The following is a 20076-nucleotide window of genomic DNA, read 5'->3' as shown; positions in this document are numbered from 1 at the left end:
TGACAGTTACCAATGCTGTTTTATTTGGATCCACTGTGTTGCAGAATCTTACTTTGGGCTCTGGTTTAATCATTTAAAATTTACTATTCTTTATTGCCTTATAGTGTGGCTTGTGGCGGGACTGTAGATATTTTGATCTTGTGTTATGCAACTGAATGACACAATTTGAGCGGAGATCAGCGTACCAGTCAAAACACAGCACCACACAACTGCGGTCAACTCAACTGGATTGGCTGACACCCTGTCTTATCAGCAATCATGGGAGCTGTCCAACACAAGGGACCGGAAGGGGAGGCAACCACAAGGCCTGCTTATAAATGAGGTGAAAGCGCGCCTCAGGTCCTTACAGCATCTCGTTGGGATCACTGGTTGCTGTGCATCCATTATAATGAAGCACACTGCTGTGTGCCTTGTGGCACTGGCTCTGGTAGTCAGCCTCTGCTCCGGGTACCCGAATGTAGACCAGGAGCACCACGATCAGCAGCAGGCTAAGCATGTTCTCGAGAGGCCGCTCAGCTGGACCTACCCTGAAGGGCCCACGGTTCCAGTTGAACATGTACCTGATTTTGAGCTGAGGCACCCCGTCGCCTCAAAGACCGTCTCTGTGGAGTGCGGGGAGAGACAAGCACGAATGGTGGTCCAGAAAGACTTCTTTGGAACAGGCCAGCTCGTCAAGCGCGCCGATCTCACTCTGGGTCCCTGTGGTGCAGTGGGTGAGGACACTCAAGCCCAGGTGTTGATATTCGAGACCGAGCTGCAAGACTGTGGCAGCATGTCACGGGTAAGCCGCCGTGTGCTTTTGTGAAATGATACTGGATAAATATTCCTTTTTAACTTGTCACTCTGCATTTTATTACATTTATTCCCCCCCTCTGCAGATGACAGATGATGCTCTCATCTACACTTTTGTGATTGACTATAACCCCAAAATGCTGAGCGACTCCCCTATTGTGAGGACCATTGTGAGGAACATTGAAACTGCTGTGATTGTGGAATGTCACTACCCAAGGTGACACAATATTTTCTCAGGAAAATACATGCATGCTTCAGAGAGGGAATTTGAGAACAATGTCCAAAAAAAAAAACCCCTGTGGTTCAACTGAAAGTGAATAAACAAGTGCAGAATGAGCACCTTTTATCTGCACATGCACGGGAATATAATATACTGTATGTAGGTTCAAAATATTTCTTATTTTCTTCTATTTCCCTAAAAAGCTATTATTCTATGGATTCTCTGCAGATCAATACTGTTCATAGTCACAGGAAAGCTGGAGTCTTATCACAGCTGACAGGTGTGGTAAAACCGAGGCTGGTTGTCAGCAAGTTGCAAGGCCAAACAAACATTTACACTTAAATTCACATTATGATACAAAGTATATTTTTGGAAAACATCTAAGGTTTCGCGTGATGCGGAAGGAAACTGGGCTGTCCAGAAAGAACCCAGGCAAGCACTTGGACCCAGGAACATTTGACTGCGTTGCAGACATGCGAAACTCATGGACCACCATCTTCCTGAAAATATTTTGGTGCAGTCAAGCTAACTAAAAACAATAAAATCTTAAACAAAAGAGCAATGGAGCACCAAGAGCAACAAAAAGTAAAACAAGTCCAAATTAGGAAGAAAAACAAAACAAAACTCATAGTGCCATCTAAGCTTTGACCCCTGTTTAAATCTTCAGGCACCACAACGTCAGCAGCCTCCCACTCGACCCAAAATGGATACCGTTCTCCGCGGTCAGGGTTGCCGAGGAGTTTTTGTACTTCACTCTGACCCTGAGGACCGGTGAGTACCGCATCTGTTTTCCTCTTTTACGACTTTGTCATTTTTCAACATGTCTACCGAATGCGATATCTTCTCACAGACGATTGGATGTACGAGAGGCCCCGTTATCAGTACTACCTGGGAGATATGGTCCGTATCGAGGCCACTGTGAGGCAGTACCACCACGTGCCTCTGCGTGTTTTTGTGGAAACCTGCACGGCTACTCTCTCGCCAGATATGAACTCCAACCCCAGATACACCTTCCTTGATCAGGGGTAAGCACCCGTAGTGCTTGCCACAACTTCGTATCTACATGCAATTTACAGAGCAATCATCTCGGCCCAAACACACAATGCGAACATACAGTAGTTAACGAAAGAAAAAAAATATCTGTTGAAAGAAACAAAAAAAAAATCTTCAATGAAAAATTATAATGCTTTATATGTACTGTAAATGAATAATCTATTTTAAGATCAATTTCATCCCCGACTGCAATGTTTTTGAGAAATTTCATTTTTAATGTATACTATATATTGCAATGGACCCTGACATATTTTTAGGAAGATTTAAAAACCTACTGCACTGCAATCAAGAAATCTCATGTCAGAGATCTAATGATCAGTCCTACACAGAAATAATTTGTCAGTGCACCTGAGCAGTGGCAGTTCTGGATCAATCTCACTGAGGGGGCCAGGCTGGGGCCAGGAGCTTTGATGGGGGGGCACATTCAACCCAGGGCTAAAAAGACAGATTCGAAATCTTATTTGACTTTTTATTTCTTCAGACTTTGAAATTGTAGTCATAACATTACAGTGATGAGAAAAAAAAACAGTATTAGGAGGGCTAAAATGTCTGCAAGCGTAACATTACTCCGTGTTCATCTGTTGAGAATATTCAAGTCAGGGGATGATATGGTACCAGCCTGCTGGGGACAAAAAAGGCAAATACACTGAAGCTAGATGTTTTACATGCATATAATTATCCAAATTTTAAAAGGCAATGTCTTATATATTGATCCTGTTAAATAAAAATAAAAATAAAAAGGGAGACTAAAAAAGTTAGACACACACACACACACAGACACATGCGCGCGCGCACACACAAACACAAACACACACACACACACACACACACACACACACACACACGTTAAATCACGCACTTTGGTTCCACCTTTTGCGTCGGCGACTCGGCACGACTGTAATCTACGATTGGAGGGAGGGTCACAGTGGGGGCCAGAATCGGTGCTACAAGGGCACTGGCTTCCGTTGACCCCCCCCCAGAACCGCCACTGCACCTGAGCACAATACCGCTTTTCTCTCTACTCTGTACAATTATGTCATTTAAAAACTCACTTTGTGAAAGTCAGAGAATGTAATAATATATCACAATGACTCTATCTTGGAGTAATGTTGCCTATAAAATATGTTTAAAATGCAATTAATTGTAATTTTAATTCAGAAAAAAAATTTTTGTACATTGCTTCCAATGCAATACTCTACTCATTTCAAGTATGTTTCAAAAACATTGTGAAAGTCAGAGAAAGCTTTTCATTTTAACCCCTCCCAATCTCATTGTAAAAACAATTTATCAAAGTTAAGAGTACTTCATTTGAAACGTGTCAACTTGTCTTGCGTGCAGGTGTTTAGTCGACGCAAGGATCACAGGCACAGAATCTAGGTTCATGCAACGCACAGCAGAGAACATGCTCCAGTTCCAGTTTGAGGCCTTCAAGTTCCAAGGTGCCGACAGTGGGATGGTGAGCACCTCTGAAAGCGAGCCTGACTGGATTTTTAAAGGTAAAACTTGTTTAAATAAATAAATAAATGCCATTGACTCTTCCAATAGCTTTACATTACCTGCCACTTGAGAGCCACGTCGACCAGCCACGACATTGATGGCGACCACAGGGCTTGCTCCTACATGATAAACGAGTGAGTGATGAGCATGCGTGTGTATATGCTTGGACGTGCGCTTTGGTTGGTCACTTCAAAAGCCGCTCTTCGGTCAAAAAAGTTTGGCCACGCCTGGTTGACAGCATATACTCTAATGATGTTTTAGAATTGTTCATCCATTCTAGTAGAATATTTATTTAAAAGATTTCAATAATTCAAATCATTTGAATTATATTGATTTCAAATAAATCATTCATTTAAATTAGAACAAATTCAAACAACATCATAATGTGGAATTTTAACTTTTTGCAATTAATTTTTTTCATGTTAATAATTTCAAATACCAGTATATTAATGTCAGTTAATTTAAACAGCATTAATTAAAAATACATGAATGATTATTATTTTCAGAAATAAATTTAGCTAATAATAATTATTGTTCCAATGGTAATTAATTGATATAACATAAATTATTATTAAAATATTAATGATAAATGATTTAAAATAAGAATGGTTATGTAAATAAATAACAAAATAATTGTTGAAATAATCATTTCAAATAATTACTTGATAATTGTCATGTAGCAGGGTGGTGGTGGACCCCAAAAAGCAGGCAGGAGGGAGGAGCGGGGTGTATTTGAAGAATTGTATTTAAAACAAAGAAAACTAAATCCAAAACACATAAAGTCCAAAGTATCAAACAAAAACCATGACTAAATCTAAAACATAACAATGAACTAAACATGACAGAAATCAAGAGCAAACAGCAACACACATGCCAGTAGCAAGAAGCAACAATGACCCGACATCAAGTGTTCGGGCAGGAGTCCTTTTATACAACTAATTACCAAATGACCAACAGGTGTGCAGCTGCCGGGGGAGCCCTACAGTGCCACCTGTTGGTCCCTAAACCGAATCATGACAATAATGTCAGATGATCAAAGTAATTATCAGGTATTCCTTTTGGTAGTTCATTTCAACGGGTCGGTTCATTTTTGAGTGAATGAGGCATAATGTATGAGTTTGAACTACTGTAGGCAACATTTTCCGTGATATTCTCATTCATTGAGCTGCACCTATACTAGAGCACAGGCGGTACTGACTATTTTTGTATTACTGCAGCTGGAGGGAATCCAGCGGCGTGGATTCGGCATGTGCCAATTGTGACGCTATTGTTGGACAACGACAAACAGGTGGCTGGGGCACCGGTGGCGGAGGCGGCTCTCAAACAGGAGGAGGTAACTCGAACACTGGTGGCGGAAGTGGCACCCAAACAGGAGGGGGTAATTGGAACACTGGTGGCGGAAGTGGCACCCACACAGGAGGGGGTAACTGGAACACTGGTGGTGGAGGCAACTCTCAAACAGGTGGTAGCAGCAGCGGTGGCGGCAGTGGAGGCGGCGGCAGCGCTGGCGGTGGCAGCGGAGGCGGCGGCAGCGGAGGCGGCGGCAGTGGCAAGCAAACCGGGGTTTCCTGGATCTCCAGTGGCTCAGGAGGAACTGGCAGCACAGGCACTTCCTGGAGCACAAGTAGTGGCGGCGGAAATTCTGGAGGAAGCACATGGCACACCAGTGGAGGCGGCGGTGGTGGCGGTGGTGGCGGTGGCGGCAGTGGCGGCAGCGGCGGTGCCGGCGGTGGAAAACCACCGGGAGGCACTGGCAGCACAGGCACTTTCTGGAGCCCTGGTAGTGGCGGCGGAAATTCTGGAGGCAGCACATGGCACACCAGTGGAGGTGGTGGTGGCGGCGGTGGTGGCAGTGGCGGCAGCGGCGGTGTCGGCGGTGGAAAACCACCGGGAGGCACTGGCAGCACAGGAACTTTCTGGAGCACTGGTAGTGGCAGCGGAAATTCTGGAAGCAGCACATGGCACACCAGTGGAGGCGGTGGTGGCGGCGGTGGTGGAGGTGGTGGCAGTGGCGGCAGCGGCGGTGCCGGCGGTGGAAAACCACTGGGAGGCACTGGCAGCACAGGAACTTTCTGGAGCACTGGTAGTGGCGGCGGAAATTCTGGAGGCAGCACATGGCACACCAGTGCAGGCGGTGGTGCCAGTGGCGGCAGCAGCGGTGGCGGTGCTGGGAGTGGAAGACAACCGGGAAGCAGACAACCTGGGGTTTCCTGGCCCTCCAGTGGCTCAGGAGGAACTGGCAGCACAGGCACTTTCTGGAGCACTGGTAGTGACAGCGGAAATTCTGTAGGAAGCACATGGCACACCAGTGGAGGCGGCGGTGGCAGTGGTGGCAGCAGTGGAGCCGGCGGTGGAAACCATCCGGGAGGCAAGCAACCCGGGGTTTCCTGGACCCCGAGTGGCTCAGGAGGAACTGGTAGCACAGGCACTTCCTCGAGCACTGGTGGCGGCGTAAATCCTGGAGTCACCACATGGCACACCATCGGAGTGGGCGGTGGCCAAACAGGTGGCGGACAACCTCCTAAAGTTTCTTGGAACCCCAGAGGTTCTGGAAGTAGTGGCACCTCAAGCAATTCTTGGACCAGCACCTCAACTGGTAGCAATACCTGGAGTGGAAGGACGGGCCGTTCAGTGAAAGAACATCCAGGTATACATTTCAGTATTACTTGTAAGTGTCTGAAATTGATATGTGATACATATTTTCCATTTTTCTTTCTCAGTTTATGAATGGGCAGGCGTTGTCACACTGGGTCCCTTCGAAGTTGCAGAGAAACTCGCTTAAAGTCAACATTCCAACATGGCGATCGAAATAAACATCCTGACTGGATCATGGCTGACTGGATGTTATTGCCCGCCTAGTCATAATGCCTCCATTAAAATGACAGAAAAGAAAAAAAACATCAAAATTAACATGTGTTGGAAAGTGACAAATCTTTTTGTTTCGAAATTGTCATGTATTTTGCCTTGCCGCTGTGTAATGTTATGAGTATTTTTGTATTCCCAAGTCAGGGTTTTGAATTAAAATAAAATTGCAATTGTGTGAAATGCTGGTGTCATTATGTGCATGTATTCACCCAGCACGGTCTCTTAATATGTAACCTCCCTACATCATGGAAGAAATGTAATAACGCTTTAAGAAAACATGGTAAACGTACCCAGTTAAGGAAGCTATTTATGAACCTGGATTGGAAACTGTCCTCAGCTACTTGCTGCAAAACACACCTATTTTTGTACACTTTCTATGACACTCTAAGATGCCATAGTGTGACACCAAAGCCTGAGCTAAAAAGCTCGTACTAATTGGTATCAAGGAAGTATTTTGAAGCAATTCATCACAATTGAAAAAATGCCTTTACATGCTGCACTTGGTTTTGTAGCTTTCAGCGAGGGGTAGGAAGTAGGTCGCTACATGGGCGACAATGGCCTGGCGTTGGCCCTGGTTGCTAAGGTACTGAACAGGTAGGAGCGTGGTGGCATTTACCACTGGTTTGGCCAAAAAAAGTTACAAGTTCAAAATACTTTGTATAAGTGGCCTACTTATTTGTCAGAAAAGGGTTCAGACAGTGCAGTAAGATTTTTTTCGAAACTTATATGACAGCTAAGCATCTTCAGATGTTACTGTACAGTTGATTTGGGTTTTATAACAGCAACAGGTTGTTCCGGTACAGATACAGATTTACTTTTTGCTCCCCAGAACCAATCCAGAGACCTTCAATTAAAAAATGAAAAGGTCTCAATTTAATTGCTCTAATCATCTCACCGAGTACCATTTCAACATTGTCTCGTCCTACATTGCAATGTATCAACTCAAAGGCAGTGGAAATGTGATTCATTCTGACATGACAAATTGAAGAAAGCTCACTATGACAATGCGGTGAACCTTCTCTTCACCCCTGTGGACAACTGTCCTACTTTTAGGGAAAAGAACTAAATAAAATCACTGCACAAAGTACATAAGTATAATTTCTTTGTTCTTCATTTAATATTTTTTTTAATAACTGTTGAATCAACATTTGAAGAGTAATAATTGCATAATGTTAATTTAAACAATGTAAAATCTTAATATTGTAATAAAAATGTTTTATTATATTAAAAATCATAGTAGCTTTGTTGTCATTGTACCACATGGTGCAACGAAATTTAATAGCAGCTACAATGGGCAGAAACAACAATACACACAATACATTTCAATATAAAATCTCCAATAGTCAATAATAATTTCAAAAAAATATATCGAAGAATAAAACTGAAAAATAAAGGACAATACTCGTTACATCTTTGTACTGTTAAAAAAATCAATCAGTTTGAGTGATTAAAAAAAGAATAGAGGTTTTTCTCTTCCCGCTGACGTCACTGCTGGTGGACTATCCCTCCGCTCCCTCTGCGAGCATCCCACTCGGTTTAAATGACGCTATCCGCCCCATATCCTGCCCCCGCCCGTCTCCACGCTGCTGCCTGCCAGCTTCCGTCTTGTGTTACTCGCAGCATCTTCAACCTCTCCACCCTCTTCATCGTCATCCTCGCCAGACGTTCGCAAGGGGGTGGGGGAGACACCTTGTCTGACATACTGGATCATACCTCGGAATATTGTCCTTTGTTTCCATGCAGATTATTTAAACCGAGACGGCACTCCCCTCCCTTCCTTCCCTTCTGCGTGGATGCTCGACTCCTGCTGAACGCGCAACATCCGCGACTCAACAAGACAGAGAGAGTGAGAGGGGGCGGCGGGGAAGAAAGCAAAGAAAAAGCCACTGCGAACGCCCTTGCCGTGGATGGACTGCCGTTTCCCCTCCGTGATCGTCACCACCGCATAGTGGGCTCTCGAGTCAGAGAAGATGGCGGACCGGGCTGAGATGTTCTCCCTCAATACGTTCCACTCCCTCTCTCCTCCGGGCTGCAGGTAAAAAAAAAATGCGCTGGTTGCTGCGTGGCGTGGGGGGAAGAGGGGAGGGGAGAAAAGGGAAGGGAAGCTGCCTGATTCTTTGCTTGCGCCTCATTCCAATGCAACATGCGGTTCATGACGGCATTCATATGTTCGAAACAACAACAAAAGGTGGTGAATATGCTTTCTAGTGTGGTGGTGTTGTCTGCTGTGGCCTTGCGGTGCTGTGGAGGCCCACGCCCTGATCCTGATTGCCGCCTTCTGACACGCAGGCTGATGCTAGAAAGTGTTTGTGATGATGCATGAAACGCAAGAGTGTGAGTGGGATGCAGGGAGCATCATCACTGCTGGGGTACACTTCATTGGAAATCCATATATGGGATGGCTCCTTTTGCTCTTTGAGACACTTAGAATCACCCGTGCGGTACAACAAATCGGTCACAACGTTAAAGGCCCCTGTACAAGCCAATCACACCCAGGGCAAGAGCTCAAATGAAATCATTCAATTCAATTCATGTGTTCTTGTCATACTCAAGTTTTGTAAAAGATGCACAGTTCAAAATGGGACAAATCAAATCAAATCTAGATGCAGAACATCTTCTCAAGAACGACACAAAAACCCATGGTAGTGCTTTTCTCAGGGTAGCAGTGTTGCAATGTTTTTTTTTACCAATGCAATATGTATTCATGTAAGGCGTGATTCGACATAAAGCGATATATTGCTTTTTTTAATGATACAATTATTAACGGTAAAGGTGATATCAACGCAATATTTTGAAACCATATTTTGATACAGTCAAAGTGGCCTTTCTTTAAATAAACTGGAACCAATTAAATATAACTCCATATTAAAAAAAACAAACACTTTTTTTCATTTTATTTTAGTCTAAAACTAGCTCATCTTTAATGATTCGAAAAATGTAAAAAACAACATTGACATCCTCTAAATATTATAAGACCAATAAAGTGCAACAGAACAAGCAAATTATGTCTTATATATAATAATATTAATAAATTGGTGTTTTTAATGTATTAATGCATACATGTAAACAGAGTTTTGATGAAGTCATTCATTTATCTGAATGATATTCAACATTCTCGTTAATGGAACAAAAAATGTAATTACATTTGCATATTTTCACATGAAATGTACCTGCTGCTGTGATTGTTCTCTATAACACACAACAATATGTAACAGTAAATGATTTTCCTGAAGGCTAACATTCCAAAATATCAACTTTTCTACATGGTCGGGCAGCAAGACACTTCTCTGCGCGCTCACAATGGACCTAATTTACAAACTGTGCGTACACACCAATTTGCACAAAACGCACGTACGTAATAAGTAACTCTTGAGGCATGAGGAAATTTATGATAAACATTTTTAATAAGTAAGGCAACGACACCTTTTTGGTTCATCACATTACCTTCCATGGCACCCGCCGTTGTTGATTCTTCAGGTTTGTTGTTGTTTGTGATGCCCTGGCGACAGCCGAGACGCGTCGACGAATTGGCGTGTTCCCATTATAATTCACTTGGCATATGCAGAGGCTTGTCAAGACGATCTCCATTCTTGCAAAATCCAAATTTTCCACAGAAACAAACGCATTACCTCTTAAAAATCTCCACACTGCCAGTATACTTGTATTTCTTCGATAAATGTCATTTTGCATTAAAAAAAAATTACATTTAGAGTGCATTACTGTGATGGCGTATGATTAATACTCCAGAGCTATGAGCTACAGAATGCTAGACAAACTCAAACAATTCAAAGTCTAAAAAAAACATTCGATTTGACCTTGATACACTGCCCAAAAGCAACTAAAACAAAATATACATATATTATTATTATTATTATTATTATTATTATTATTATTATTATTATTTAGAGCATCAGAAATCAGAAATTATTCTGATGTCTCAGATCACACATACACACAATCGCATTAGCAACCTCAAAGGATTTGTCATCCAGCGCTGTGCACTTTTACGTTGAAGCTTTCAGATCAATGCGACTGAATGACACATGACCTCACAGCTCAGTGACATTTGGTTGGCCGTGCTGCTCTTTCTCATATCGGGCCCCAAAAAAATGTCATCGTCACAATGTCAAATGTTTTCACGCTAAAGAGAAGAACTATTTTCATATCATGCCAGTGATACAATGTTAGGTCGTTGAACAGGCACAGTGTGGCGAATGAGGACCAAAACATGCACCTGTCATGTATTCCGCTTTATGTAACAATGCTTAAACTCATGTCAACAAAGCGAGTCAACGTTTAAGCTGATGCATAGAAATACATAATTGTAGTTATACCTTATTCTATGTATTTTTGGCGGCAGGTGAGCCAGTGGTTAGCACGTCCACCTCACAGTGCAGTGGTGCAGGGTTTGATTCCGACTCCGGCCTTCCTGTATGGAGTTTGCATGTTCTCCCCGTGCCTGCATGGGTCTTCTCCGGCCGGGTACTCCATCTTCCTCCCACATTCCCAAAACATTCATGTGAGGTTACTGGAACACTCGAAATTGTCCCTAGGTGTGAGTGTGAGCGTGAGTTGTCGTTCGACTATGTGTCCCCTGTGATTGGCTGGCAACCAGCTGAGGGTGGCTACTGCCCGGATAATAAAAATAATACATTTATTTATAAGCGCCTTTCAAAACATTCAAGGACAGTTTACAGTCAAGAACAAGAAAATACACTAAAAATTGTGGGTGAGCAGCGCCAGCTGTCACGTTGTGCCGGAAGCGATGGAATTATTGCTTCGTGCACAACAAAATAACTGAAAGTGGATCCCCGAAATAGCAGACACAGGAAGAGGTTTTGTCAGAGAACAAAAGGAGTCTTTAATACGAACACAAAATTACCCGACAGGGAGAATAACAAAAAGCGCTGGTCAAAATAAGGACCAGGGATAAAATAAAGAGAACAACAGAAAACGCTTGCGGAAAAAATAGCAAGGAGGGTCTGATTAGACAATGATATAAATTTCACTCGCAAGAGGAACAACGACGCGCAATAACAGCCACAAGGCTAAGAGGCAATGAATAATACAAATAGGAATTGGGCGAGAGAATTTTGGCACGGCGTGGAATACTCCGGCAGTGAGTAGACTGCCAGAGCGTCCAAATAAAGGCTGAGCAATCACTCACAAATGGGTGACAGGTGTCCAAGTGGCGGGCAGAAAGCCCGCCCCCTGTTGGCAAACACGGGACATGACACCAGCCAGACGCGAGGCTCCAGCATGCTTGTGACCCTCATGAGGATGATTAATTGCCCAGCTCCAATGTACAACATCATTTTGTATTAATTAATTTGTTAATGTCTTAATTTTATCTGCATAGAGTACATAAACTTTAAATTAAGCAGTTGGAAACATTTCAATATTATATTTTATGATAGATTTTTATACAGGTATCTATTTTAGCTGGGAGGTACAGTGACTTTGTTATTGTCGTGATGATTGTGATTATTTGACAATTTTTATCATTATTTGAAAACATGACCATATGTTTCATAATAATGCAGTTTTTCGTTTCAGTCAATCAAAACTATACTAAGGACACAAATGCACACAGTCGATAGGGTCAAAGTACATTTATTTTCCAAACATACAACCTTTATGTCCAAAATGTACATTTCAATAAGATGACATACGGCGCTCATTCATGCACTTATTGAATAATATCCATAGGATATGATTTATTTGCCTGGATATTCTCCGTTGTTTAGTGAGACAACATTTTACAAACAGGGTGATTTTTAGTGTGCATTTTAAATTTGAGCTCTTAAGTCAGTTTAGTTGGGGTCAGTCTTGTGGCAAGGTGGGTGTACCATTGCCATTGATTTGGTCAGAAACACTTAGATCAGATCTGACTTCGAAATGGATCTTTGGCTTGCTTTAATGGATATATAATGAAAAATAGTCATAACAAGGGCGGCCCGGTAGTCCAGTGGTTAGCACGTCGGCTTCACAGTGCAGAGGTACCGGGTTCAATTCCAGCTCCGGCCTCCCTGTGTGGAGTTTGCATGTTCTCCCCGGGCCTGCGTGGGTTTTCTCCGGGTGCTCCGGTTTCCTCCCACATTCCAAAAACATGCACGGCAGGCTGATTGAACACTCTAAATTGTCCCTAGGTGTGAGTGTGAGTGTGGATGGTTGTTTGTCTCTGTGTGCCCTGTGATTGGCTGGCAACCAATTCAGGGTGTCCCCCGCATACTGCCCGAAGACAGCTGGGATAGGCTCTAGCACCCCCCGCGACCCTAGTGATGATCAAGCGGTTCGGAAGATGAATGAATGAATGAATAGTCATGACATTAGATCATATGATGATAGTAGTACACGATATGCTCTTATTCTCTCGTAAATTGGGAAAAGCCTTGTTCTTTCTTTCATTTAATATTGATATAATAACAATTTATGGCATGATGTGAATATTCGCAGTTCAGCATTCAGAAATATGCGGAATCAGAACCTATCAACTGTTATTCACGAAAAAAAAGTGTTCTGTGATCAGGGCAAAGCCATGTCTCAGATAAAATGAGTGCTTTGCGTCTTCATGTGGAATCAATAGGCAATACCAAGCATTTTTTTTTAATTACTCACATTTTTTCTTGTACCCTATGGCCCTCTCTGTTAGCTGAATAATCATGTGTGTTCATATACACTGTTTCCCACCTATTCCCAATTTGTAACTTGAAAATTCACATTTTTACAGATTTTTTTTGTTTAGTGGGAAAACTATTCTGTTATTTACTTTTTTTGTGCTTTTTATGAAATGCCTATGATGCCACAAGAAGATATAAAAGCACTGTCTAATAGCAATGCAGTGCTTTGGTGCCCGCTAGGTATTAGCACTGTATGGAAATTGCCAATGACAACAGATTAAAAAAAAATATGATTGGTTGCTGATATCTTAAAAAATAAAATTGGTCAGTGGGTGAAAGAAGTCGCCAAAGACAACGTCAGCAACAATTTGGATCTGCTCACTTCAGTGCAAAACCTCAGAAAAGCCATCATGGTCAGAAAAGTTATACCCGGCATTTGTGTGAGACCTAACCAGCCCAAGTATAATTCTTTTAACCATTACATATTGCCTAAAATGACATTTGATAGCGGTAGTAACAATGCCCTCACTGTCATCTTGAAAGTTGCTCACTTGTCCAAAAACAAAGATGAAAATATTTAAACATGTCATTCCTTTGTACAAGTTTGTGGACACTGAGGCTATCACAATGGGTTTTTGATTCACCAACGGGTGTTAAATCAAGGAAAGTCGTAATGGGGAGAATCTTGAAAATGCAACTGTACATGCCATATATATGTCAGAAGGAGTTTCAACTGCCACCTCCGACAGAGCTTTTCCCATGTTCCGGGGGAGGCGGGGGACATTGAGTCCGAGTGGACCATGTTCCGTGCCTCTATTGTTGAGGCGGCCAATCTGAGTTGTGGCCGTAAGGTGGTTGGTGCCTGTCGTGGCGGCAACGCTCGTACTCGCTGGTGGACACCAGCAGTAAGGGATGCCGTCAAGCTGAAGAAGGAGTCCTATCGAGCCTTTATGGCCTGTGGGACCCCAGAGGCAGCTGACGGGTATCGACTGGCCAAGCGGAACGCAGCTTTGGTGGTCGCCGAGGCAAAAACCAGAGCATGGGAAGAGTTCGGTGAGGCCATGGAAGCCGACTTCCGGACGGCTTCGAGGAAATTCTGGTCCACCATCCGACGTCTCAGGAGGGGAAAGCAGTGCACCACTAACACTGTGTACAGTGGGGATGGGGCGCTGCTGACTTCAACTCGGGACGTTGTGAACCGATGGGCAGAGTACTTCGAAGACCTCCTCAACTCCACCAACACGTCTTCCTTGGAGGAAGCAGAGCCTGGGGACTCTGAGGTGGGCTCTCCTATCTCTGTGGTTGAAGTCACCGATGTGGTTAAAAAGCTCCTCGGTGGCAAGGCCCCAGGGGTGGATGAGATCCGCCCGGAGTTCCTCCAGGTTCTGGATGTTGTGGGGCTGTCCTGGTTGACACGCCTCTGCAACGTCGCGTGGTCAACGGGGAGAGTGCCTCTGGATTGGCAGACCGGGGTGGTAGTCCCTCTTTTTAAAAAGGGGGACCGGAGGGTGTGTTCCAACTACAGAGGGATCACACTCCTCAGCCTCCCTGGTAAGGTCTATTCAGGGGTGCTGGAGAGGAGGGTCTGTCAGGAAGTCGAGCCTCAGATTGAGGAGGAGCAGTGTGGTTTTCGTCCCGGCCGTGGAACAGTGGACCAGCTCTACACCCTTAGCAGGGTTCTCGAGGGTATGTGGGAATTCGCCCAACCAGTCTACATGTGTTTTGTGGACTTGGAGAAGGCGTTTGACTGTGTCCCTCGGGGAGTTCTGTAGGGGGTGCTTCGTGGGTATGGAGTACCGAGCCCCCTGATACGGGATGTTCGGTCACTATACCACCGATGTCAGAGTTTGGTTCGCATTGCCGGCAGTAAGGCGGAATCGTTTCCAGTGAGGGTAGGACTCCGCCAAGGCTGCCCTTTGTCACCGATTCTGTTCATAACCTTCATGGACAGAATCTCTAGGCGCAGCCGAAGCGTTGAGGGGGTCCGTTTTGGTGGCCTCAGTATTGCATCCCTGCTTTTTGCAGATGATGTGGTGCTGTTGGCTCCTTCAAACAGGGCTCTCCAACTCTCACTGGAGCGTTTCGCAGCCGAGTGTGAAGCGGTTGGGATGAAAATCAGCACCTCCAAATCTGAAACCATGGTCCTCAGTCGGAAAAGGGTGGAGTGCCCCCTCCGGGTCGGGGGGGAGATCTTGCCCCAAGTGGAGGAGTTTAAGTATCTTGGGGTCTTGTTCACGAGTGAGGGCAGGAGGGAACGAGAGATCGACAGGCGGATCGGTGCAGCGTCTGCTGTGATGCGGACGTTGTATCGGTCTGTCGTGGTGAAGAAGGAGCTGAGCCAAAGGGCGAAGCTCTCAATTTACCGGTCGATCTACGTTCCAACCCTCATGTATGGTCACGAGCTATGGGTCGTGACCAAAAGAACGAGATCCCGGATACAGGCGGCCGAAATGAGTTTTCTCCGCAGGGTGTCCGGGCTCTCCCTTAGAGATAAGGTGAGAAGCTCGGTCATCCGGGAGGGGCTCCGAGTCGAGCCGCTTCTCCTCCACATCGAGAGGAGCCAGATGAAGTGGCTTGGGCATCTGATTCGGATGCCTCCTGAACGCCTCCCTGGTGAGGTGTTCCGGGCATGTCCCACCGGGAGGAGACCCCGAGGAAGACCCAGGACACGCTGGAGAGACTATGTCACCCAGCTGGCCTGGGAACGCCTCGGGATCCCCCGGGGAGAGCTGGAAGAAGTAGCTAGGGAGAGGGAAGTCTGGGCTTCCCTGCTAAAGCTGTTGCCCCCGCGACCCGGCCCCAGATAAGCGGTAGAAGATGGATGGATGGATGGATGGATGGATGCCATATATTTTTTTATTTTTTTTAATGGGACAGTGATAACAGTGGTCAAGAGGTAGCTTGAAACTATCATGTTTCAGTTTGTGACCAACAGGTGGCACCTGGACCTTCACACCTGTTGGTCGTTATGTCATTATGGAATTGTTCAAAAGGACAACCATTCAGTGTCGGGTCATTGTTTGCTTGCAACTGTCATGTTTGTTTGAAACAAAGACAAATTGTTTCTGTCATGGTTCTGTTCCTGTTAGTTTTTGCCACAGTCATGGTTTTGTTTTGCTACTTTGGATTAGTTTTGGTTGTTAGCACTTTTGTTTGTTTTGGATTCAGTTTTCTCTGTTTTATTAAATATAATTCATCAAGTTCACCCTGCTCCTCCCTCCTGCCTGCCTCCACCACCGTGCAACGAGACAGACACAGTACCGAGAACCACCATGCTTGCACAGACTCGCGCAGAAATGCACATGTTGGTCTTTGAAGCCTTGTTAGGGAATCTCGAAACAGTCAAAGAGAGCATCTCAAAGGCTTTTGTTGATCGGCTATACTAGACGATACTACCTCAGCTGCCGATTTAATCAACTAAACATCATAGTCCTGAATTATTCCTTTCAACACTATCTTTCAGCATTAGCCAACATTTTTTTGAGAGTCGCAACATGTAGTGTCACACACAATTTGACAACCGAGGCATTTGGTAGTCGGTTTGAGCGTCCCATTAAGCGGCCTTAATTGATGCCCACGCACGTTGGCAGAGTTTGAATCCATCCGACAGTTTCAATGGAAGGACTTGGAAGGTGTTGTGAGGCACACAGCACACACAGCCTGTGCCAGTGTTATCATCGGCGTTGTACAGCGAGAGAGTTGTATTACTCCAGCAGGTTGACATTGTTATTTATTAAGGTTTGCTTCATTTAGACATGTAAATGAAAGAAAAAAGCACCCCGGCTGAGGTGTTTGCCTGCCTTGCCCCTCCCTAACAGATGGTGTATACATTTTCATGTCACTGTAGCAAATGAGAAAATATGGGGAACATTTTAATTATAAAGTAACATTTAAATTTGTCACTCACAGCATGTATTATAATAAGTCCAGTAAGTGACTGCATTTACTAAGGTAATAAGGAGGTTAGAATAATACGGAAGTATGAATAAGCGGTGGGAGCAAATAAGTTTCCCTTTTTCCCCACTCCTAATTACTAATTCAATTTGATTTTCCCCCTAAGAGTTCCTTTTTTTCCTGTATTTGTATCTATTTTATTTGTGTATTAAGATTTTTGTGTTTGCTGCATAAAACAACTCTGAACAGTAGCATTCGTATCAAGACGAATGTTAGCACAAGAGGTGTCCTGGCTGGTCCACCAATAGGCCAATATGTTAGGTGCTAGAGGGTCACCACGACAACCAATACAAACATTTTCATTCGCTATTTCGAACTGTTAATTGTCGATTTTTGGGGGGGTTACGGGCCAATTTTGAGTTATGCGTGAGTGAAGCCCAAAAAAATTGAGCACCTAAGGTTTCTTGGCATGTGGGCAAGGAGAGCCACAGTAGCCGATACACTTTTACCCATTTATTAAATGGGTAAAACAATCAAATACAAAATAACAACAGTCATAAAGATCTGCCATAGACCACCACTCACGCCCAGATTCTCACATGACCAACTGTATATTCTGATATCATTCACAATGCCATGCCCCTTGAAGTCATAAATACTACAATATATACAGTACTTACATTATATAAAACTAGGTCATTCTTTTACATTGTTTTTATACAGTGCAGAGCAATTTTTATTTTAATTACGCTCATCCGTTGTTGTCATAAAAGCTGCCAACTTTCACGTGAGCATTTGCTCCATCACATTGTGCACAACATAAGCTTGCTAGCATGCACAGTGCGCGCGGTGTCCTTTCTACTCGAGTAGAAATACTGCAATGCAGCATTTTCATGTGACACAATTGCAAGACAGCTGCTGTGGAAAATGAATGCGTGCCGCAGCTAATGGGGCGCCGTGGAATTTGAGGCTAATGACGCAAACTGGCCATGGCTCATTACAGACCACATCAACTTTAGGGACTTCACCTGCTGTGACTTGTGAAGGCGAGCAGACCAATTTTGCTTTTGCCTCATCCTTTTCCACTTCTTCTACACAATGTTCAATTCAGGTATTGGCTAAAAATAGTGACAGGGATTGTATTTGTTATTGCTAAAAGTAAGTAGAGTTTTGGTTGTAGTACTTCCACGGTTTTGGTTTGTATTTTTGTGGCAGTTTTTGTTTTCATTTTCTAAACATGTTTTTAATTTTTTTTTTTTACTTTACTTAATTGTATTTTTAATGGCAAAAAACATATCTATGTAGCCCAACACAATTGAAGGATTAATTATGTTTAAAAAAACTTTTCAAAGGAAAAAAGATGCATTAAGTAGCTCCACAGAGCTAGTTTTGGGGTCTTTTATTTATCGTGATTATTTTTTATAGTATTATTATTATTATTATTACATAGATTTGGTTTCCATTTGTGGTGTCTTGTTGGGAGTTTTGGTTAATACCTTTTGGATAATTTTCCTTTATAGTTGTAATTTTTATCAAAACAATTTTAATGAATTTTGGGCTGTTGATGTGTACTTTTTAATCCAAAAACAGACATAGCAGCATGGCATTGAACAATTGATATTCAGTTTTATTTAGTTATTTTTGTCAGAAGTTTTGGTATTTGTTGTTGTTGTTGTTTTTGTTCCAAACTTTTCTTTTTCCAATGTAATATTTTGTACTTGTGATTTGTATTATATTTAATTTTTGTAGTATTTGTTCATATATTTACAGCAAAAAAAATATCCAGATGTAGCAAAGTAGTTTGAAAAACGGAAATGATATTTTGTTTGTATTTCTTTTGTTTTTAATTACTTTTTTGTGTCTGTTTGCAATGCAAAATGTGTGGGTGTGAGTGTGCGTCCACTTCAACTATATTCAGTTGCGTCGCTTGTTATCCGGTGGGCTTCATGTACTTAATTTTGCTTGGGAAAAGACAGACATATATCAAGCAAAACACAAGAAGCTACTTTGTACTCGAACATGTGTTGACTGTGATGTATCTACTGCATTTGCTAGGCCAGCCCACGACATTAGCCTGGAGGAGTTTGACGACGAAGATCTCTCCGAAATCACAGACGACTGCGGAATTGGTCTCAATTACGACTCAGATCCTTATGAAAAGGTGAGGCTACCATTTCTTAAAAGCCTGCTTTGGGCTTCTTACATTGTGATTCAGAAGGCATTTTTCACAGACACATCGACTAAAACAAAAAAGACATTTCCATAATGATCACAAAAGATTTGCTTTGTTTTGTGATTTCACACTTTGTAGCTGGCCACAACTACTTGGATTCATTTGTACTGAGAGGTGATCGAAGTCTGTGTCATGCATCACTGTTGGCACAAATTGCAAGAAGCCTATGGTTGGAATAATTGCGCAATTAGAAAGGGAATGTGTGTTTAATTGCGTCATTAGATCTATCATTCCGGGTTTACCCCTTAATTAGTTCCTTTCGAATACGTATCCTGTCATATCCTTACTATATGCTCGACGCTCTCCTCCCTCTCTCTGTATCCACCATCATGTAGTGCGTACACGTTTGATGTCGATGGCTCAGAGCCTCGACTGCAGCAGAGGGCAGCCGATTCTAAGACTTCTATAGTTAGTAATAACCTCGTTCTCTGCCATCTTTCATATCCTTGCAGCTCCCTTCCATCCTTCCATACCTCTTGCTTCATGTCTCCTCCTTCCCTCTCTATCTCCTCTTACATGTCCTCATACTTCTTCCTCTCTACCTCCTTTGTTTCCGCGGTGCTAAATCCTTCTGTACTTCATTCCCCATCGCCTTCGACATGTCCTTTCTCCTTCTATCTTCGTGTCCTATCTCCTTCCCTCCCTACATTCTCTGTCATGTCCTAACTTTTTTCCTAGCTCTTTCTACATATCCTAGTTCCTTTCCTCCATCCTTTTTTACACGCCATCTCTTCCTTCCCTACCTCCTCTGTCATGTCTTATCACCATCTCTCGCCTTCCTTCCCTGGCTTTTCCTCCATGTTTGAACTCCTTACCTTATTACCTCCTTTCATGTCCTAGCTCCTCTCTCTACCTCCTTCCTTATGTTCTCTGGTCGTTCCCCCTCTATCTCCTCTTTAATG

The 20076-nt window shown here is 43.4% G+C and overlaps 2 protein-coding genes across 7 annotated transcripts in view; both read left to right on the top strand.

The window, feature by feature from the left end:
* Window positions 1–327: 327 nt before the first annotated feature.
* LOC127597295 (fibrinogen alpha-1 chain-like) lies at window positions 328–6607 on the top strand. Of its 4 annotated transcripts, none has more exons than XM_052060252.1 (11): window positions 328–781; window positions 879–1009; window positions 1680–1783; window positions 1863–2037; window positions 3404–3521; window positions 3611–3696; window positions 4780–4940; window positions 5025–5186; window positions 5235–5393; window positions 5562–6209; window positions 6283–6607. In XM_052060252.1, exons 1-11 carry the CDS (start codon window positions 389–391, stop codon window positions 6342–6344), a joined length of 2199 nt encoding a protein of 732 aa, XP_051916212.1. In that variant the 5' UTR covers window positions 328–388; the 3' UTR covers window positions 6345–6607. The 4 variants fall into 4 exon arrangements, with proteins under 4 accessions (XP_051916212.1, XP_051916211.1, XP_051916214.1 ...); XM_052060251.1 differs by having other exon boundaries at window positions 4780–4964; window positions 5010–5186; XM_052060254.1 differs by having other exon boundaries at window positions 4780–5186; window positions 5235–5390; window positions 5694–6209.
* Window positions 6608–7964: 1357 nt separating this feature from the next.
* mapk8ip2 (mitogen-activated protein kinase 8 interacting protein 2) overlaps window positions 7965–20076 on the top strand; it is a 28335-nt gene continuing 16223 nt past the window's right edge. Inside the window, exons 1-2 of one of the 3 annotated variants that reach the window (XM_052060221.1) lie at window positions 7965–8462; window positions 18997–19102. In XM_052060221.1, coding sequence (XP_051916181.1) covers window positions 8398–8462; window positions 18997–19102 — 171 coding nt within the window. In that variant the 5' untranslated portion in view covers window positions 7965–8397. The remainder of the gene's footprint in view (window positions 8463–18996; window positions 19103–20076) is intronic. The other 2 variants (XM_052060220.1, XM_052060222.1) reach the window with 2 other exon arrangements.

Source organism: Hippocampus zosterae, chromosome 3, assembly GCF_025434085.1.
Source record: "Hippocampus zosterae strain Florida chromosome 3, ASM2543408v3, whole genome shotgun sequence".
NCBI classification, from domain to species: domain Eukaryota; kingdom Metazoa; phylum Chordata; class Actinopteri; order Syngnathiformes; family Syngnathidae; genus Hippocampus; species Hippocampus zosterae.
This window is presented reverse-complemented; position numbering and strand designations above follow the sequence as displayed.

Coding starts and splice junctions, on each gene's coding strand:
- LOC127597295 (XM_052060251.1), top strand. CDS start 389: ATGAAGCACACTGCTGTGTGCCTTGTGGCACTGGCTCTGGTAGTCAGC. Junction 1,010..1,679: donor GTGGAATGTCACTACCCAAG/GTGACACAATAT, acceptor TTAAATCTTCAG/GCACCACAACGTCAGCAGCC. Junction 5,187..5,234: donor AGGCACTTCCTGGAGCACAA/GTAGTGGCGGCG, acceptor ACACCAGTGGAG/GCGGCGGTGGTGGCGGTGGT.